A 22,668-nucleotide genomic window follows, 5' to 3' on the forward strand; every position below is an offset into this window, starting at 1 on the left:
AAAACTAAGCAACATGGTAAAAAGCAAAACTAGGATCTGAACCCACACAGCCTGACTTCTAGGCTTAATTACTAGAGTTGTTCTGAAATGGAATGGACTATCTTCTAAGATAGTGTTCTTTTTTGGAGGGCAGATGCCTAGCAAGTAGGAGAAAGGGGTTGCAACTTATAAAGTTCTACAATTTGGGGAATTCAATTATTTGTCAAAGATTTGTCCCAAATCTCAGAATTGTGTCCTGTCTCTAAGTCAGGTAAATAGAGAATACCAAAAGCACTGTTGCCTCTGCTCTAAAATTGTTATAGGATCATCTCTACTGTGCCTAAGTCATATACACCAAGTGGCTGGAGATGGTTCTTTCAGCAAACATGAAAGTCCTGGGGAAAACACACAGCTCATGTAGAGTTCCACCATCCCGGAGCCAGCCATAGTCTGGGGTGCCAGGCTACGTAGAGGTCTTCATTCTGGAAGCTTCCAGAAGATGCAGACTTCTGAACTCAGTGATAAAAGACAGCGGGGACAGGCATTCCAAGAAGGAGGAGAGTGTGAAGGAAAGCACAGGTGTGTGCCTGTATGGGGAACTCCATCACTTGGGTATGGCAAGTATGAGCAAATGAAAAAATAAATGGAGCATTACATTGGGCATTCAAAGTCCCCTGCCCTTGCCACTCTCTTTACCTCACCACAGTGAAGTCATTTTTTTAAAATTTTTTTCTTTTTAGTTGTTGATGGACCTTTATTTTATTCACTTATTTATATATTGTTCTGAGAATCGAACCCAGTGCCTCACACATGCTAGGCAAGCACTCTACCACTGAGCCACAACCCCAGCCCCCATAGTGAAATCTTGAGAGACAAGTGAAGGAAAATAATCTTTCACAAAATTAGAATGTATTGAATAAAACAATATTTATTTCACAGGGCAGTCTTTGGTCATTGTAATGTAGGTACGTATTGTAGTATTATGCCAAATTGTTAATTATGCTTATGCAAAGTTGTCTTTTGAACCAAAGAATAGTATAAACTAACAAAAAAAAAAACATAATTAGATTTTTAGTAGTATAATATTAGTGAAATAACATAGGACAAGGCCTATTTGTGGTACATAGTAGGGAGCTTCAGAAATTTTTTGTTGAATATGTATGTCCATCAGAAGTTCCTTAGACCATAAGCAAACTAATAACTACATTCATGACTCAAAACCTTAAATTAGAAACTGTCTCTAATACTTCTAGAAATAGAGCAAGCTCAGATTAAGATTAATAAATACAGTTTACTCATTAAAAATAGAAACATTTTCTTTTTAATGAGGTATAAAATAATTTTATTAAATAGTTTTATTAAAGTAGCCAAATCTTATGAAACTAATTATAATTTATATTAGTGTTTCACAATTATTGTTCAGTTTAACATTTTGAAAATGACTAATGCCCTATTTTACCTTAAATTTAACAAATCAAAAATAGAAGTGTGTTGCATATCAGTATGTCAGCCCTACACCTAGCAGAACCTTCCTGAGTTTTTCTCCTTAATGAGCACTTGATGATTGATCAATAATCAGTTGGGGAGCTAATTAAAGCCACTGGAGTGATAGATGGCCCTGAGTAAGGTTCATCAATATAGCAGTATGCTAGACAGACTATGGGGACTTTGTTCATTTGGGAGTATTTTCTGTAAGGCAAGGCAGCTGAGTTATGGTCTCAGAGCCCCATGGAGAATTCTAGAGAATCTTCTATCCCTGGCATAGCATAGTGTACTGCTTGCTGTCTCAAGTCAACAGAAGCAGAAGGAGATAATTAGTATAATTTGTTGTTACACTTGTGTTTCTTTTAGGTTAAAATTTATCTGCCATCTATCCACACACACACACACACACACACACACACACACACACAGGCCCCTTTACCCACTAAGAAGTATATATGTGTTTCCCCAAATGATAAATCTGTATAGTATTGTTACAATTCAGATTCATATCTAAAATCCTGGAGTCAGTACAACTTTAAAGTTGGAAAAGGCCTAAGAGATCACATGGACCAACCACCCTCCATGTAAGTGAAAAATCCTTGCCCAGGATCATACAGGCATGCACAGGGGACTGAGGGCTAAAAACCCTCAGAAATCTAAGACAGGGGGTGCCTTGCAGGAACACTGGCTTCTGAAGATGGGGACAAAAACATTCATCTCTAGCAGAGAAATAAAAAATAGGAATGACAGCCTGGATGCTATTTTCATGTTCAGGCAGCTCCTGACTCAGGATGGTTTAACTTGATTTTTGACTTTCTGACAGTGCGGAAACGACAGGCATTCAGTACAAACCGTACTTTAAATTTGGGATTCTGATGTTTTCCCCAACTTAGCCACATGCAGTACAGTCCTCTCTCGTGATGCTGGGCAGCGGCACAAGCCATTGCCCGAGTCCAGCCGCACAATCAGGAGGGGAAACAACCAATTCTCTATGGGGTGCTGCGTCGCCAGAGTTTTGGGGATATTGTGTTTTGTTTTCACATCGCATCATGACTACAAAGTGCCCATCTGTCTGTGTTCATGAGATCTTCAACACTTGATTATAAAATAGGCTTTGTGTGAGATGATTTTGCACAACTGCAGGCTGATGTAAGTGTCCTGAGCAGGCCAGGCTGAGCTGTAACATCATTCAAAGGTGAGGTGCATTAAATGCATTATTGACTCATGATATTTTCTACATATAATAAATTTATAAGGATGTAATTGTATTCTGAGTTGAGGAGCATCTATACTACTCAATGCCATCCTACTCCATTTCCTCTAAACCTTATCAAATATTCCCTTTGTAAAGGATATATTAAAATTCTCTTGGAAAGAAGCCTTCTGGCCCCAGAAGTTATGTGATGGGTCTTTCCTTCTGTGGTCATGGCTCTACGTTTTCCTTCCTCTTTAATTCCACACTTGTCAGTGGTTCTGAGCTGTATAGTTTGATTTGGTTATTTCCCACATTGTGGTTCTAGAGAGAGAGACCTCCTGTTGTCATGTTGTCTCCTCTAATAGATGAGGTCACACTGAGCATAGCATCAGAAAGGCAGAGTTTATAGAGATATTTTGCAACATAATAGGGCCAGAATCCAGGTGTGCTGTTTTGTAGACCAAAGCTCTTTCCTTTAAAAATGCTACTGTGTATAATTACTCCTGAAACAAAATCCTTAACACTACACTGAAGAGAATGTAATTGTTTTCATGACTTTTATTAGCCTGACTTCCTCCCTTTGCAGTGTTCTCTGTCCTTCCCTGTGTTTTGTTCATTTTCTGCATCTCCGTTGCCCTGTTATTTGGTTGGTTGGCAGTCCCTGCACAGCAAGATCCAGAGACCCAGACAGTGCCTTTTGTTCAAAGCATTTGTTTCGACTATAAATATAATTTGAGGATAAATTCAGACTGTTTTGCTGATTTTGTTTCAATGGAGCCACAATGTACCTCAAGTTTTCTTTGATAAACAAGCTGAAAAAACAGCATTTCATCCTATTTGATTGTCATGTTGGCCTGTTTGCTCATTGTTATGGTTTAGATGTAAGGTGATGTGGGAGACAATGCAAGAAAGTTTAGAGATGAAATGATTGGGTTATGAGAGCCTTAACCTAATCAGTGCGTTAATCCACTGATGGATTAATTGGATGGTAACTATACGCAGGTAGGGTGTGGCTGGAGGAGGTGGGTTATTGCAGGCATATATTTGGGGGCTATCTGTTTTGTCCCTGTAGAGTGGAGCTCGCTCTCTCTATTACTCCTGGTGCCATGTCCCCAGCTGCTTTCCTCTACCACATGCTTCCACCATGAGGCTCTACTTTATCTCAGGCTCTGAGGAATGGAGTCAGCCATCTGTGGACTGAGACCTCTGAAACCATAAGCCCCAAAACAAACTTCCTCCTCTAATTGTTCTTGTCAGGTATTTTGGCTGCAGTAGTGAAAAAGCTAATTAAAACCCTCATTTTAAAGAATGAGTGCTGAGATTCTTAACATATGTAAAAAGAAATATTGCTAACTTCCTCCCTTTTACCTTTTTAGAAATAATAATCCTTCGAATCAGGGAGAAATCATTATTTATTATTAATGAATTCTTTTATGGTAGTCTTTTTCTCAAATTTCAGTAGTTGGCATTTATTGCGCAGTTATCGTGTGTTAACCTCTTTCTTCTGTGCTCTTTGTGTGTGTTAACACATTTAGTCCTCCCAGCTGCCCTCTACAGTAACACTGGACATTCAGTTTCACAATGAGGAAACTGAAGGCACAGAAAGATTAAATTATGTTGGGGTGAAAAGAACTTTCTGTCTACCTCTTGGATAATTTGAGACTATAAAACAGACAAATTAACAGGAGAGTATGTGAGAATCACACCAAGTATGAAAACTCAAAATAGGACCAGATGGTTAAAGCTTAAATACCTTCTCCATCGGGGGAGGAAACCAGGGCCTGTCGGCCTTTTGGAGATAAATGAATGAGCCTGAAGAACAGATATGGCATGGCACAAAGTCCATCTGGGCTCTGGTGTGATGTTTGACTTCCAGTCCCTTCTGTGATGTGACTTTAATCTTCCTCAGTTGAGAAAATAACAAGAAGATAGAAGGCAAGTCCATTGTTCCCTTTTGGTGCATCCAGTCTTCAGGTAATTAGGGAGCTTTGGAGAAGAGCCCTTCCCTGCCTCTGCCGCTCCCCAGGGGCTCTCAGTCTGAAATCCCAAGCAGCACGTTTTGCGTGTCATTTTTCTGAGCCTCAACAGTTACTTGGCCACGATCCCACAGCCAGAAAGTACAGAGGCGGAATTCAAGCCCAGGCAGGCTATCTTAGGGGTCTGAACTCTTAACCACCAGTATAGTGCCTCTGAAGGTGACTTCTTCTAAAAATGTTACTTTGCAAATACAGTTAGGCTTTGTGAACTCTGTTTTCATTGGCGTAAGAAGAGGAGATGGGCGTGTGAAAATTCATCATTGTGACAGTCCTAACTGACCCCTTGTAGTCTCAGGGATCAGCACCTTTTTTAGCCCAGATGTCACAAAAGAGAATAAAAATTACTGTCTGGGGTCATGCACAGGACTTAAGTGGGAGGAGAGGGGTGGAAGACAAGAGTTCCATTGTTGATATTGGCTGAGTAGCATTCATGTTAAGGGTTGGTTTCTCCTGCCGTTAAGTTCTTTGTATAAATAAAATATACTCCCCCACCATTTTTCTCCCTAAACTTAAATATAAGCTGATTTAAAAGAAGCCTGGGAATCCTTCTCTTAAGTCCCATTCAACCTACCCTTAAGTCCACAACTGCCCCCACTCCCACCTCTGTTTTACAGCAAAAGCAGGCTTTCTCTGTGTCTTCCCCTTGAAGGCTAGCACAGTGCCTGACATACGGACACTCAAGGGCTCATTGATAGATGAATAAACGTCAGCATATATCACTCCCCTAAACTTGTGCTGACAACCAGCTAATTTAACAATAACTGTTCTGATGTCCACATAATTCAACAATAACTGTCAATGTATGTTAAAAAATGTGTATTCCTTGGGCTGGAATTGTGGCTCAGCGTAGAGCACCCGCCTAGCATGGGCGGGACCTGGGTTCCATCCTCAGCAGCACATAAAAATAAAGGCATTGTGTTGTGTCCATCTACACCAAAAAATAAATATATATTTTTTAAATGTGCATTCCAGATAGCCTGGAAGGTTTTTTCAAAATATGAATTCATGTAATATGTTTTATGAACAGGTAGGAGTCTGAGTATTGAACTCCTAGGCTTCCCTCCCTGATCTTTTAGATTCATTTTTAAGAGGTTTTTGATTAGCCTGAATCTCAGCAGGAAACAGTGGGGAAATCTGACATTTGTCTGCCTTTGTGGCACCTCAGATTTCCCAGCTGCCTTTGAGAGATGGGGAAGGGCACCTGTGCGAAGCCAGGTAGTCTGGTCCCAAAGCCTGAACTCTTACTTCTACATCAGACCTTAGAAACTGCCAAGAATGAGGACTACCCACCACGCTAGGTGCTTCCCTGCATTGCCAATTAATCCCCATTTGCCATGGAGGAACAAGGTTTAAGGAGGCTAAGAAACTGCCCAGTTAGGCTGCAGTCCTCGAACTCAAATCCAACAACTCCAGAAGCCATGTTCTTCACCAGAATTGGCTGAGTCACCAAAGAGCAAGAGGCTGGAGACGGCAGGCCTAAAGATGCTGGTACACCAAGTCCTAAGTGTGCTTAAGTGAAGTCCTGCTGCTGCCCTGGTCTAGAATAAGCCCCCAGAGTCTTAGGGTGGCTGAGCAGAGGCCATACCTGGAGGGCAGGACTGGGGCTATGCAGGCCCCTGGAAGAACCAGGCTCCTTGCATTGCAGCTGTTGGGGTCCCCTAAGGGTGTCCTGTGGCCTCTTCTTCTCTTTGCACCTGAGCACCTCCTGGGAAACAGTAGAAACGGGCTTCTGAGTCTGTGGTCCTACCCAGGTGGTATTGTTAAAATGGTCCTCGCAGACACAGTTATAATTAGAACCCTCAATACATTGATTATAGAAAGTAGACCTTGATCTTATGTTGTTGAGAATTAAAGCCAACTAAAAAAATGTCATTTCTCAGAAGGGCTTTTAGTGATTGATGAATTTAGTGAAGCAGCAGGCTATGGAGTTAGGAAATATTGTCACGAACATATGGCTTCTCATCCCTATCCCCTGCCGAATTACCATACCATCCCCCCAGAGCATCATGCTTGCTAGGCAAGCACTCCACTACTGAGTTACATCCCTGGCCTCCCACACCTTTTATTTTGAGGGATCATAAATTCCAACACTTATTGTACTTTGCAGTTAGTGAAATAAAACTATTTGTCATCTCATTAGTGCCATGCCAAGTGTCTAATGATTGTGCTATTTTTGGATGCCAGAGATGGAGAAAAACAATGCCAGGTACATAGTAGACATTTAGTAAATATTTGTTAAATGAATGGGCAGACTGACTATAAAATGAGTTCCTGGCCTTCATGTGTTTCTCACCAAATGTCTATTTTGCCCATATAGTCTATAAAGCAATATTAAGGATTTAAGGTACTCTGACTTTGTTGTAACATGTGGCAGAGTCTGAAGTGCTCTCAATAAATTAAGTCTTGGCATCCTCCCTTCCCACTAGGCCTTCGCTGATACCATCCTTGCTGCCTCAATGCCCTCTTAGTCTCTGCCAACTAGGGAGTATCTAAGGCCCATGTTTCAAACTCCAAAATTGTAAACTCTTAGAAGATGGGAAGCAGGTGTTTGTAAAAGAGTACCCATCAGAGGTGATGAGCACGAAGCAAATGTGGAATCAATAATTATTTTTCATGATCCCTTTTCCTCCTATGGAAACAGAGCGACTGTATCCCCAAGGTCAAGAGGCCTTCCATCTGTGCAATGCTTTAGACTTTCCAAAGGTTATGGCATAGCAGTTCAGAATGCCTCATCTGAAGTCACACTGTCTGGCTTCCAACCATTATTCAGCCAGTTACCATCTGGGTGTCCTTAGACAAGTTACCTAACCTCTTTCTGCCTCAGCTTTCTCATCTTTACAATAATGGGGCAAATAAAGTTATCTACCTCATAAGAGTTACTAAAAATTTTTAAATAAGTTATTTTGTAAAGTGCTTAGAATAATGTCTGTCACATAGTAAGCATTATGTAATGATTGTCAAACTACATATATACATACAGATCATGCATGTCTATATTGGTGGTACATATTCACATACATAGATATACACATACATAATAAGTACTCGGTAAAGTTTAAGTTAAACAATTGTGGACACACAATTTGGCATCCACAATAACTTCATAAGGTGAGCAGAGATATTAAATTTTTCCTCATTCTTGGTAATTGGTCGATCCATTCCTCTAATCCATGTCTTCTGATTCTGAACAAGAAATCAAAAAGTAGAAGCTATAGCTTATATCCACTGATCTTCTCCCAAACATGTAGTTTTCAGATTCAAAATTATCTCTTTACACCAACTGTTGAAATTTACTATAAGTATTTTAATTATTTTGATTTAAAGCACAAGAATTGTGTCAGACTTCTCAGAGGAGGACATACAATCAATCAACAAGTACATGAAAAAATACTCACCATCTCTAGCAGTCAGAGAAATGCAAATCAAAACCACCCTAAGATACCATCTCACTCCAGTAAGATTGGCAGCCATTATGAAGTCAAACAACAATAAGTGCTGGCGAGGATGTGGGGAAAAGGGTACACTTGTACATTGCTGGTGGGACTGCAAATTGGTGCGGCCAATTTGGAAAGCAGTATGGAGATTCCTGGGAAAGCTGGGAATGGAACCACCATTTGACCCAGCTATTGCCCTTCTCGGACTATTCCCTGAGAATCTTAAGAGAGCATACTATAGGGATACTGCCACATCAATGATCATAGCAGCACAATTCACAATAGCTAGACTGTGGAACCAACCTAGATGCCCTTCAATAGATGAATGGATAAAAAAAATGTGGCATTTATACACAATGGAGTATTACACAGCACTAAAAAATGACAAAATCATGGAATTTGCAGAGAAATGGATGGCATTAGAGCAGATTATGCTAAGTGAAGCTAGCCAGTCCTTAAAAAACAAATGCCAAATGTCTTCTTTGATATAAGGAGAGCAACTAAGAACAGAACAGGGAGGAAGAGCATGAGGAAAAGATTAACATTAAACAGAGATGAGTGGTGGGAGGGAAAGGGAGAGAGAAGGGAAATTGTATGGAAATGGAAGGAGACCCTCATTGTTACACAAAATTACATATAAGAGGTTGTGAGGGGAAGGGGGAAAAAACAAGGGAGAGAATTGAACAACAGCAGATGGGGTAGAGAGGGAAGATGGGAGGGGAGGGGGATAGTAGGGGATAGGAAAGGTAGCAGAATACAACAGTCACTAGTATGGCAGTATGTAAAAATGTGGATGTGTAACCGATGTGATTCTGCAATTTGTATTTGGGGTAAAAATGGGAGTTCATAACCCACTTGAATCAAATGTATGAAAGATGATATGTCATGAGCTTTGTAATGTTTTGAACAACCAATAAAAAAAAATCAAACACACACACAAAAAAAGAATTGTGTCAGATTCAGGATATGAGCCTTTCAGTAAAAATTAAAAATAAAAATATATAGATTCTATGAAAGTTATTCTATAGGACTTCCCAGTTTCACAAATAAATCCATGATGTGGGTCACTTTTTATTTGACTACATTTTTCCTACAATTGAAGAAAGGTAAATTGAGTGTGTTGAATGGGGAATTATGTTTGAAGTTTTAGTAGAGAAGAATTCAAATTGGAAAATATACGGTTGGACTACATTTAAATGGATATATGTCTGTCATGCCACTTAGTATGCAAAGATTTGTGTTTGCATTAAACTGAGGGAGAAGCAGTTATTTTCCTGGCAGTATATATTCAAAATTTACCTTTGAAAAAAAAAAAAGGCATTTTGTTCTTCTCTGGGGGGGGGAAGCTGTTATTTTATTTTAAATACAAGACATATTTGACTTCTGTCAACAGCTTACATTTTAATAATGCAGTTTGTACTAGCATTCATTATCTGCAATTAGAATTCTTGAAAAGCTTTTAGCATTTTTCTCCTGAACTTTTTAAATTCATTCATCGTTACTGTTAACATTTTAGGGAACAATGATTTCGTAAGTCCAATTGGAAATCTAAAAAGAAATTTGTTGTCTGAAAATTACTGCTGAAGTAGGTAGAGCATCCTCAGCTCTTATGCTGAACCTCATTATGGTCAGATATTTACACGCTTTTCATCATAGTATTGGGTCAGACTCTGATGTTTTCCTTTTAACCCACATTAGTTAATAAGAAATCCTATGCCAGCAGTCAGCTCAGTCTTTCTCTTATACTAAGGCTTAGTTTGTGCAAATTACCTGCTTATACTAGTGCCCACTATCCAAGTAAAACAAGAGTCCAGAGGACTCGTTTCTTTGTCAAGTATTGAACGGAAATATTTCTCAGATACCCAGAATTGTCTGATATGTCTTTTCATCCAGGTGTGATGGGAGACATGTGTTCTCATTTCTTAATGCCTCTCAGTTAGCAAGAAGAATACAAACAGCTCTCTGAGTGGAACATCTGTGCGTGTGTGTGTTTGAGTTTTTTCACCCTCTAATTTTAAGATGTAACTGGAACCAGGACCTAAATGGTATGTGGGTTTGCTTCAGGCAGAGAATATAAACAGAGCCAAGCCTAGCAATGCAAGGTGTGTAGTGGATTCATTGACCTCGCTGTTTGCCCAGCTGCAGGGTGACTCCCTTCTCATTCCCCAGCTGCCCAGCTCCTTCCCACTACTTTTTTATTTTCTTTTAAACTGGAGTAGCCAACCAGACTTCCCCCGGATAGGTTTGATAATTACTAAAAACAGACAACTTTCCAATGACAGCTCAGAAAAAACCGCCACTGATGTAAAGTTCAGCCTTTACTTTGTTCTCGTTTTGTACTGCCTTTGCATTTTTAAGAAAAGACATCATTCGATTCTTTTTAATAAAAATTAGTAAAGGCTCTTCACCAAACCCAAGTTTTACTCTTCAAAGTAGTAATCTTAAAAACATGTGTTGTTGAACCATATGAAAATATCAGTTTTCCAAGTTTTTTTAAATAACCTACAGAAACAGCAATTTTATGTAGTTCAACCTAAATAAACAACATTTGTTCCAGAGATGCTTCCAGGCTTCACATTGTATTAAGACTCGTCTTTTGAAGTGAGAAAACTAAAATTTATTACTTTAAAATATTATAATTGTCTCAACTTCTTAACAGCTATACTTGAGCTATAAAATTGAGTAACTTTTGGCTACTTGCAGATGACATGAATCTGCCTTATAATTTTTGACATATTCTATGAGAAAGTGCCAGCACTGATGTTCAGCGTTGGGTTCTAGTTCCAATATGTTCCTTGGTACGTTGATATATCACACCTATGTGTGTTGGTTTCTTTCTTAAGGAATATAAATGCACAAAATACCCAGATTTCAGAATTTTCCCAGGTGCCTGATTCTGCAATGCACATTAGAATTATATTGGAAAACTGATTTTTAGGTAAAATCTCTAAAAATCTGTGACTATTTTATTCTTATGTATCAGAGAACACAGAGATTATATGTAAATGTTGTTACAAGAATAAGTAGCGAATACTTTTACTCATTTTTTGAGAACATTTTATTTATTAAGTATGTTATCTAAAGTACTTTAGAGATAGATCAGTTTTATTTTGTTTCTGTTTTTATTAGTAGAGCGTAAAATTGGCAGAGCCTCAAAAATTTGCATATTCTCTAACCCTGCAATTCTACTTCTAGAAATCTCTCCTAGGAATTATGACATAATTTTGTCCACAAACATTTTTGTAATAATAAGATAACCAAAATTTTTAATAATTGAGGATTCATTATATAGGTTAACAACTTGCATGGAAAAGATACATTACAAAATGTTCCATATATTCCTAAATGTTATTAAAATATAAGTTATGTATAATTCATTTCCAAGGGAAGAACTAAGATGAGATATACATGAAGAGTTTTCAGCACAGCTTTCTTTTTTTTAATTTTTATTAGTTATTGATGGAACTTCATGAATTTATTTGTTTATATGTGGTACTGAGAATCAAACCCAGTGCCTCACACATGCTAGGCAAGCACTCTACCACTGAGCCACAACCCCAGCCCCAGCACAGCTTTCTTTATAGAACAAAAAGTTGAAATAATCCTAAAATATTCAGCAATTCTGTTTACTTAAGTAATTATGGACATTACATAAAGAAGCATTATACAGACCTTCTTCTTATTTGGAAGAATATTTAGTGATATAGAAAAATATTCTGATATGTTAAGTAAAAGAAGACATTAAAAATTGTATATACATGGGCTGGGGTTGTGGCTCAGTGGTAGAGCACTCGCCTAATACATGTGAGGCACTGGGTTCAATCCTCAGCACTACATAAAAATAAATAAATGAAATAAAGGTATTGTGTCCATTTACAACTAAAAAATAAAAATAATTGTACATATTTAAGGGGAGAAATATATATGGCATTTTTAAATGAAGAAGTCAGTGTGTGTGTTTTCATAGGTAAAAGACTAGAAGACTGTATACCAAATCTTAACCATGGTTTGCTTTGTATTTTATTTCCTGCTTTGTATCATATATTTTCTACACTGAAATTTTAAGTATCACTTTGTGATCAGAAAAAACAATGTTTTTAAACTACAACTATGTATGAACCTTAGTATTTAAATTTGGTATTTTGACAAGTAGATTTTGTGTGATAAATTTCTTTATTTCTATCTAAGCTGGAGTTTGGGTTGGGTTAAAACTTATCCATAAAAAAAACTTATCCATGAATAAATAGTTTATTCTGCAAATTAGTAATGCATGTGTGATTTTAGAGAAACACTTTTAAACTTGGGAGAACTTTCTGAATATGTTGAAAAGTTTGCAAAAGACTCTTAAATCATTTTTTCATCAAAGCCTGTCCCCTAAGTGCCTCTTCCTGGCAGGTGAATTTGCATATTTGTTTGGTTTATGTAGAAGCAATAGGCCATAATTCATGTATTTTACTAAGAATCTGGCTTTTTCCTGCCAGTTGGAAGGCGATATTTTTTAACAGACACATCATTTAATGGTTTGCATTCACTCTGTGAGTTATAGGCAGACATCTTTTAACAATTTGGGTTACTTTTTCACAGGTGATGAAAACATACCACATGTATCATGCAGAGAGCATCAGTGCAGAGAGCAAGCTGAAAGAGGCTGAGAAACAAGAGGAGAAGCAAATTGGGAGATCTGGTGATCCTGTCTTCCATATTAGACTAGAAGAGAGACATCAGCGGCGAAGCTCTGTAAAGAAAATTGAAAAAATGAAAGAAAAGGTAAGTGAAAATATACTGCAGAGCCCTCCGTCTTCAGCGAGGAGCTAATAATGCATTAAGAACACTTCTGCAATCACTGATCTATGCACGTTGTAAATTATTGTGAAATGACACGCATTTCCTCCCGTGGGAAAGAAAAATGTTTAAGACACATAAAAATCATGTAATAACAGCTGGACATCATTTAGTGGTGAATGCCAAGTATTGAGTATAAATGTGGAAAACTTGAACGACAACAAAGAGATTTCATTGCAAATGGGCCTGAAGCCCAAATACATTGTTGTTATTCCCCATAGCTGGGTAATTTTAGTTTGTTATTTAAATCAATTTCAGAATGTACTTTTCACAGAGTCTTAGAGGGTCATTTGTATATGTGGAATAAATTATTTAGATTAATAAAAATTCATGTATGTTTCTCTGTCTTATTTTAAAATGGCTTTGTCTCTCAATGCCTGGGTCTTCTTCCTTTCCAGAGACAAGCAAAGTATTCAGAAAATAAGCTAAAATCGATTAAGGCACGGAATGAATATCTCCTAACACTTGAAGCAACTAATGCCTCAGTTTTCAAGTACTATATTCATGATCTTTCGGATTTAATTGATGTAAGTAATTACAGTTTTTATGTTTCCATATCAAGATGGAATTAACAATAGCTTTCCTTCATTAACTGGAAAACACCATTCTTGATTAAAATAATGTTATTTTATGTAGTACTCAGAAAAATACTTCCCATTCCACTATATGGGATACTTACACACTATGGATTCTAAGATATTTGTAAAAAAAAAAGAAAGCGTGTATCTTAAAACCAGTGATAATCAGGTGGTTAGGATCTTTGAAGCTGCAAGTGCCTGGTGAGCTCAGCCAGAAAGGGGACCCAGCCATTTTCAAATTATGCAGTGACACAGCCCCAACCATTTATTGATTCAAAATATATTAATTGGGCTCCTCCTTTTGTGATATGCTGAGGCCCTAAGAAGCCATGTAGAATGCTTAGCCTCTGGAAAATAAAATGGAGAAGACAGGTGTTAAGCAAATGACCACACAAGTGATTGCTCTGTGACAATCATGACAAACACAGGGAAGCAAAACTGGGCACACGAACCACTCTGACAGATTGTTCCATGTCTCCGTACTTTCTTGGGATATGGAGTAAAAAAAGCAGTAATTGGGCTCATTTAGAATTCTCCAAAAATATATCCACAATTACATTCATACAGCATTTGCTGCCGTTATTCCACAGTGTTAGGCCTCTGCATCCTTCATCCTTTCATTCATAAAATGTAGCCTAGTGATCATGCCAACACTGTAGGAGATGCAAAGATGAAACAGACAAAAACCCTGTGCCCCCAAATGCCAGTACCTGAATTTAAAAGATTAAAGTGATAAATGCCATAAGAAAAGCACAGATAAAGTCGTAGAGGTTCCAAAGCTTGGCTGCTGGAGCCTCACTCATATGCTACTTTGTATTGATTGCATCCAACAGCCTTATGATTTTATGAAATTATACATTATGACTCCCAAAAGTTGTCATAATGTAAATATACAGTAAGTTAAAGCAACTTAATTTTTATGGCGAATTTAATGTAGTTAGCTATTATTTTAGAGAGATAATTCCAGACTTTTACAAAAGCATTGTTGAAAGAGAATTATTTTTTTAGCTCATCAACACTCTGATGATTTTCCCCTTCATCTTGTAATATATTTTTTTTTCTAATATAATTTTTTTTTCTGTAGAACCATGGAGCAATAAGGAAAATCAAGAAAACCTTTTTTCTCTTTTTATTTGTACTAGTATTTCAGTTGAGTAACTAATCCCTTCATTGTTTTAAATGCAGAAACTTTTTGTGGATATTTTTAAAAATTTTTTCTTCTAGCATTCTGATGAAATACAAGAAATTCTCTGTTAGAGTGCTGCTAGGGTTCCTTTAAAAAAAAGAAAGAAAGAAAATTCTTGAGGTTTCCTGAATAAAAATAAAGAATAATATGGCTAAGAAAGACTAATAGAGAAGGTGAATATGATCAGAGCACGGTATGTATATATATATATATATATATATATATATATATATATATATATATGGAAATGTCACAAAGAAACCCATTATTTTGTAGAAATAATATATGCTAATAATTGCTATTTAAAAAAGAATTTTATGACCCCTTGTTTACAAATTCAGATCCATATAGTTTCTGTAAACTAATTTGATGTAACTTCTCTACATAATTTTTCATTTCAAACTTAAGCTAAGCCAGTTTTTGCACCCAGAAAACTTTCCAAGTGTTCAAAAGTATTTCTTTTATACATACCAAGTACTGTTTTGGTTGATTACTTTTTGCAGTGCTGGGACTGGTACTGAGGGCTTCACGCGTACTAGGCAAGTGCCGTACCACCCAGCTGTAGTTCAGCCTTTGTATATATGTATACACACACACACACACACACACCACACATACATATGTATGTATATGTTAGAGGAGAGGAAGTACTGGGGATGGAACCCAGCACCTTGCAATTGCTAAGTATGCACTCTACCACTGAACTAAGTGCTTAGTGCTTAAGGTGATAGTGTGAAATGGTTAGTCCTCAGCTAATATTATGTGTTGGGTCTGGGGAGCTCTACCCCAGCGCCCTCAAGCACCATTTTTGACAATAGGAATCCAGGAAAGTCAAGTCCTCACTGTCATGAGGTTTATGTATATGCTGGGAAATAGACAATAAATGAAGTTACACTTACACACACATGCATGCACACACACATATATATATGGAGTGATAGTGCCATAAAGAAAAATAGAACAGAGCTGAGGGAATGCTTCTTTTGATGGGGTGATCAGGAAAAGCCTGGCCTTTGAATGGAGAAGTGAGCTGGAGAGCCACACAGCCATCAAGGGAAGGACTGGTAAGGCAAAAGCTGCAGAGGTGGAGTGTTCCAGAAGCTCAATGCTCACAGGATAGCAAAGGAGATCGGTGTGGCCAAAGTTGAGTGAGGGAGAAGGGAAATGCTAGGAGAGAAGATCAGCAGAAGACCAATCCCAGGGTCTTCTGGACAGTGGAAGGGTTTGTATTTTGTTCAAAGATGGTTTTGAGCAGGAAATGACATCAGCTGGATTACATTTAAAGATTCTGGGTAGCCAAATAGAAAAAGACTGAATAGCTCAGGAGGTCAAGCATAAACACAAAAGCTTTATCAAGAGTCTTTTGTAGTTGGCCAATGATTCTGGCTTGGACTAGTGTGGCAGTGATCGACCTGTAAGTAGTAGGATGCAAAATGCATAAGGTTGCAGATGGAAATCTGATAATAGTGGATGAAAAAGAGGAGAGAAATGACTAAGATTCAGGTCCAGAGAAATGAATCAGGCTCCGTGCCTGCCAATAATCTAGGAATTTGGGAGGCTGAGGTAAGAGGATCACAAGTTTGAGGCCAGACTCAGCAAATTAGCAGGACCCTGTTTTAAAAAAAATAAAATAAAATAAAAAGGGATGGGGATGTAGCTCAATGGCAAAGTACCCCTGGGTTCAATCCCCAGTACCAAAGGAGAAGTGGAAGAAGGAGAAAGAAATGGCATTAGTTTAATGATAGTGCTGTTTATTAAGATATTGAAGAGTAAGAGCTGTAGTTCTGTTTCATATAGCATGATTGAGATGCCTACTGGCCTTCTGTGGGGAGATTCAAAGGAGCATCCTCAATGTTCTTGGAATATACAAGACAGAAAGACCAAGTCAGAACTATGAGAATCTCCATCACTTTCATGGATATTGAGCTCTTACTATGTGACAGGCAGGTTTCCAAGTATAATCTCACCAAAAAGGTGAATACTGTCTTTTCCATTTTATAGATTAAAAAACAGAAAGCATAATATCTGAGGCTAGCCAGAGTATATAACTTGCTCAAGGATTCAATAATACCAAGTGGTAGGCTTCAAACTCAGACATCTCTTTCCCTCCAGATATAATTAACTCTGATGAAAATAAGTGATGGTTAAATATGTCAAGTGATTTTCATTTTTCTCAAAAGTCAAAAATTTAAAGATCAGCCTTAAATTTAAAATGTGAACAATTCTCAAGTAATATAACTTAAATGTGAATTTTGAAAGAAATAACGTGAAATTGGTTTGCTGTCATAGTCAACTGAAATTGAGTGCTTTCTTAGTGAAAATAATTTTTCTGTTCCTTGTGTCATTTTTAAGGCATCAGAGTCTGAATATGTACATTCTAAAATGGCTGCTTATTTTGAGAAATCCAATTTGCATATATAGTGGTGATCCTAAAACCCATTAAGTTTGACCCCTCCTGGTGAAAAAAAGAAACACGTTGATTATTATGCAAAGGTACCTAGAATCCTTTATGCTTTGTGGGTTTATTTAACAAAGTGCATTTGATATCGAGCTATCTAATAATAATGAGAAGAATTTTTATACCTTCAGGGAGGAAAAAGGCAAGCAACCTCTTGAATGCATAGTATTTTGTATGAGAAATGACATGAAAGGCAGTAAATGTTTCTTGATGAAATCAAAGCATTATAGAGAATTCAAATTTGGACCTTTTTATATAAATCTCCAGTTTCCCTTGAGCTTCTACGCATGTCAAAATCTCTTTTTCTAATAAAATTTTTATGGTATCACAAAAATTAATATAAACTTTCCATAGAATATGTGTTTTCAAACTATTATTTCACTATTACAGAAGCAAAACATGTAAATTGTAGAAAACTAAGAATAGTATACACTAAAATGAAATGATCACATTCTTACCACCTGGGATCATTAACGTTAAAATCAAGACTTTCTCTGTGTCCACATGCACAGTTTTAGTTCAGGAGTACAAAATCACATTTTACATATAGTTTTTTAACCTGCTTTTTCACGATCTCCGACTTTCCATTTCAAAAGTCATCTAATAACCAGGCCATATTACAATTTCTGACCCAAAAATAGGTTTCAAAGCTGGTGTATGTCTAGATCAGATGAAATTTAGGATCAATTGTTGAATCAGGACCATGTGACCCATAAGTTTTCTGTTGTATATTATTTTGGTTTTTAATCTAGTGAAGCCCCTTGTGGAAGAGTCATGGACAGTTGTTACTTGGAATGCCCCAGCTTCTGATTTGTCTGAATACCTCCCGGATGGAGAAACTTATCCTGTTTCTCCAACCCTTGCAGATTTCCCACAAAGTGAACCTTAGATTACGTCTTGATGGGTTAAAGTTAACCACTTTGACTTTGAATACATCATAGATGAAGTCTCTGTATCTTATGTGGGCACATAACAACATGTGTTTTAACCTCCTGCGGCAAATGTAAAATTAACTGGCTTGGCCTGGTGTTACTCTGATTCCTCCATCATATAGTGACAATAGATTACAAATATTTTTAAATCTCCTGAATTTGTATTTTTATTAAATTGGAAATCTACTAATTTGAGACTCAAAAATGTCTGAGCTTTAACTTGCTCTGAGTCAACAAAATCCTTTCTGAGAGTATAAATTAATTACATACATAAAAGGAATATAACAATCCTTAAAATACTTTAATCAATTCACATGTATACTAGTGACCCCTCTTTAATAAAATCCCCTCTTGTTAACTGCTACAGCTAGACACTTTAATAATTCAACACTGATAGAATAGTTAAAGTCTTTTCTATGTATTTAAAGGTGATTTATTGGTTTTCAAAAATATTTAATAATTCTAATATATTTTCTATTTTAGATAAACTTTACCTTGCTCAACAATATTACCTTGAATTAGCTCACTTACTTGCTTCCTCTCCCTCTCCTCTCTCTTGTTCTCTCTCAGTGTTAATCATTTATAAATAGTAGTTACTGGAGGTCTACTCGAATTTATTTTTAGTACATCTTAAATTTTTTATTGTACCTTTTGGGATGAATAAATTAATTTTATGTTGAGTTCTGTTACTGAAAACAATACTTTAATAACCTTTGTAGGTAAATGAATTTCTTAATCAAGTCCTTATTTAAGACATTAGATATCAGAACTCTAAAGTTTGTTGAGGGTAATATATTGAAGAAAATGATAACTTTCTTTTATTTTGACTGAAAATATTTAAATGCATTGTACCAAACACAGTTTAGAAATTTCTGGGTGCTCCAGGTACTGAACTAGCTCTAGGAAGAAGGAAAGGGGTTATGACTGAGGAGGACTTTGGAAACTTCTGAAATATCGATAATATTTTGTTTGGGGCTGGAGTTGTAGTTCTGTAGTAGGGCACTTGCCCCGTAAGTGTGAGGCACTGGGTTTGACCCTAACACCACGTAAAAACAAGGCATTGCGTCCATATGCAACTAAAAAAAAAATTTTAAATAATAAGAATATTTTGTTTATTTAAAAGAACTGTATATGATAATAATATTTTGTTTATTTAAAAGAAGTATATATAATAATATTTTATTTATTAAAAGAAGTGTGTATGTTCTATAATATTCTTTAAGTATGGGCATATTTTTATATTTTAAAAAGAAAAAATAGGAAGGTATAAAAATTTATACCTTAAATGTTTTTGGCCAAAAGCTCACCAACATTATTTATATTTCCCAATCTTTCAATATTATGATTTCTCTTTTGTACAGTTTTGAGAACTCTTTCTTAGCACAAATCTCTTCCACTGTGTGTTATCTATGACTTCTAATCTTGAGTTCTCTCATGTAAAGAAACAAAATCCTGGATATTTACAATGCGTTCACAATCTGATAAAGTTATCAATAACTTTGCCTCATTTGATAGCACTTTTGTTTACTCTTAAGTCTTTCCAACAACTCCCTTCATGCTTCTTTCATCAAATATTTAATATTATATAATTATTATAAAATTATATGTTATATATAATTAATGTGTATTAATTATATATAACATATAATTATACAATATATTTTAATATGATTATTATATAATTTATATATTAATGTTATCAATATTATAATTTAATTAAAATATAATAAATATAAATGGAACAAATATTGCACAACTTACTACAGATTAGGTGTTGTAACAGAAATGTATAGGAATATTAGAGACCATCTAGATAGCTGTGTGTATTGACAGTCCTGTTGATATTCGTCGCTGTACTTTAGAGCTAGAGTTGATCAACTTTTTCTGGAAAGAGCCAGAAAGTAAATATTTGAGGATTTGTGAGCCATATAGTCTGGACAATTCTTCACTTGTTATGCAAAAGCAGCCACAGATTTTAAGTAAGAAAGTGGGCATGGGAGGGATTTGGCTTTCAGATTCCTGCTTTACAGAATGAACCAAGTATTAGTTAAGCCAGAGTACACTTAAACGAAAGACTGGTAAGAGGGATTCTCTTCTGTCTCTAAAGAAAGTCCTAAGTAAATTTTAGTTGTAGATCAAAAACTTTTTGGAATCAAGTGGGAAGTGGATCAAAGTGTTAATTTCACAGCAAATAAGGATTTTTATTATATCATTCTAAAGAATAAATATGAATTATAAGAAATATGTTGCAAATATTAGCTGAACAAAGATTAATTGGGTTGGAGGAATAAAGGGATCATTGTAGAGGAAAAGAGATTCTAGTTTTGCAGATAGTAGTTTCTCTGTCTATGATCATTGCTGTCCCACATATTAAATGCAAAATAGCCTACAATTTACCAATTAAGAATTACGATGTGGGGCTGGGGTTATAGCTCAGAGGTAGAATGCTTGTTTCGCACATGAGGCACTGGGTTCGATCCTCAGCATCACGTAAAAATAAATAAAAGTACAAATATTGTGTCCATCTTTAAAAAAAAAAAGAATTAGGATATGTTACATGCAAAAGAGAAGTCATTCAGGAAACATGTTTGAAATTGAATGCTAAGAGTTTCCAGAGATTATGGTTTGCTAAAATAGTAGTTAAAAAAGGTTACAAGTCTTAATGCTAAGATTCTGTGAACTATAATATATGCACCACTCTGCAAATTTGGAATTGTAAAACAACTGGTTTTAAGATTGCATTGCTCTTAATATAGCCTCTCCCTGTCCAGTTTTACATCTTCAAAATGCATTCAAAGAACCTAAGTCCTCCATAATAAAACTTTATTGGTGCTTTGTTCCAGAGCACCTGCCCAGAAGTATTTGTGTCCCTTCACTACAGTTTCATGGTCTCCAGCTTCTCCCTATAAAGGTTTGCAGATCACTTTGGAACGTGAAGGATAAATCTTTGTTACTGTTGTGGAATATTGCCAGGGAATAATGCCCTACTCTAGCCAATTTTCTTCATAAGGATATCTGTCACACATGTTTTATTGGCCATTTACACAGGATGAGATTGAAATTAGATTGCATCATATATCCCATGTCATCTTTATTTTATCATTTCTGAATAATCAGCTATGCTAAAGCTGTTAGCCTTATCTTTTTGTCTTTTGGGATATGTGTTTAATTAAAAAGCAACTTATTCAGAGTTCAGGGTTTTCTTAATTAGTTTGACTTTTCTCCCATACACAAGGGTATTAAGATTTATCCATGAAAATCTGCCAAATTGTAATACTGTATTCTCCATTAGACCTGAGCTCTTATTAGGAAGATTATAGAGAAATCATGTTAAATGGGTTAGGAGATTGTAGTGATCATGTAAACTAATTTAGGGATGTTTTTATCCCATTGTGTTAGAAAGGATATTCTAAAACTTTAATGAGTTGGATGACTGAAGTACTTGGCTTGGCATTTGAAGTTCCTTCCAATGGAGATGCCATGGGCCTTCACACAAAGGAACTGCACACACCTGTTTTCCTCCCGAGGCATAAGCTGTTATTTCTTTCTTTTTTTCTTTCTTTCTTTTTTTTTCATTCAGTCTTCCATACTTGCTCATTCTTCTTGGCTGAACCTCTGAATATTGAAAGTCTCCTGAAGAATGATCCTCACTTTCTTTTGTTTTCTTCCTTGGCTTAATTACCATCTGATAGCGCCTAGATTTTTATCACCAGCCTTGATCATCTTCCTGGGCTTCAGATTTGTATACCCAGCTATCTTCTGGACACCTCTTACTGGATGTCTTGTGGGCATCTTGATCATCTTAGGCTTCCATAACACAACTTCTTATTTCTGTCCATACGTCTTCACCCTCCATATACATAACTTTCTTCTTACCCATTTTTTTCAGAAAATGGTACCATTTTGCACCCACTTTACACAAGCCAAAACCTACTTCTCTTATCCCCACATATAAATGCATCAGCAAATCCTGCCATTCCTAACTCCTGACTGTCCCACACTTTGCCATTTCTCATTGCCTGCACTCTCCATCTCCTAGACAAAGGCTTTTCTTTTCTCACCTGAATTGTAGCAGTTCATATGTCTACCGCTGCCTCCCCTGTCTTCCAAAAATCTATTCCCTCCCCAAACAGCCAGAGTATTAAAAAAAAAAAAAAAAAACAGAACTCAGATGTGGTAGATCCTGTTTAAAATTCTCGAAAGACCTCTCCTTCTTCCTAGAATAAATCCAAACTGTTCACCAACACCCTGTATGAACTGGTGCCAGCCTGCCCCTCACGGCCATTGCCTACAACTTTATCCCCACACCATGCTCCTGGGACACTCGCCTTCTTTCCATTCCACAGAACCACCAAATATTTTCTTACTTGGAGTCTTGCTTTGTACTTTTTCTTGCTTTGCACTTTTTGCTACAGTACTCTCCTTCAGAACCTTGTAAGTCTGATTCCTTCTCATCCGTGTTGCACCTTAACCGTCCTATAAAAAGGCACCAACAAACACGCTTTCCGCCTTAGTACTATTCCTCGGACTTTTTATTTTTCTC

General features: G+C 36.6%; 1 protein-coding gene across 3 annotated transcripts in view; it reads left to right on the plus strand.

The window, feature by feature from the left end:
* Srgap1 (SLIT-ROBO Rho GTPase activating protein 1) overlaps positions 1-22,668 on the plus strand; it is a 279,038-nt gene that overhangs the window by 168,948 nt on the left and 87,422 nt on the right. For all 3 annotated transcript variants that reach the window (XM_076854812.1, XM_076854814.1, XM_077109321.1), the window contains exons 5-6: positions 12,714-12,896; positions 13,370-13,498. In XM_076854812.1, the coding sequence (XP_076710927.1) occupies positions 12,714-12,896; positions 13,370-13,498 (312 nt within the window). The remainder of the gene's footprint in view (positions 1-12,713; positions 12,897-13,369; positions 13,499-22,668) is intronic.

This window comes from Callospermophilus lateralis, chromosome 4 (assembly GCF_048772815.1).
Source record: "Callospermophilus lateralis isolate mCalLat2 chromosome 4, mCalLat2.hap1, whole genome shotgun sequence".
NCBI classification, from domain to species: Eukaryota; Metazoa; Chordata; class Mammalia; order Rodentia; family Sciuridae; genus Callospermophilus; species Callospermophilus lateralis.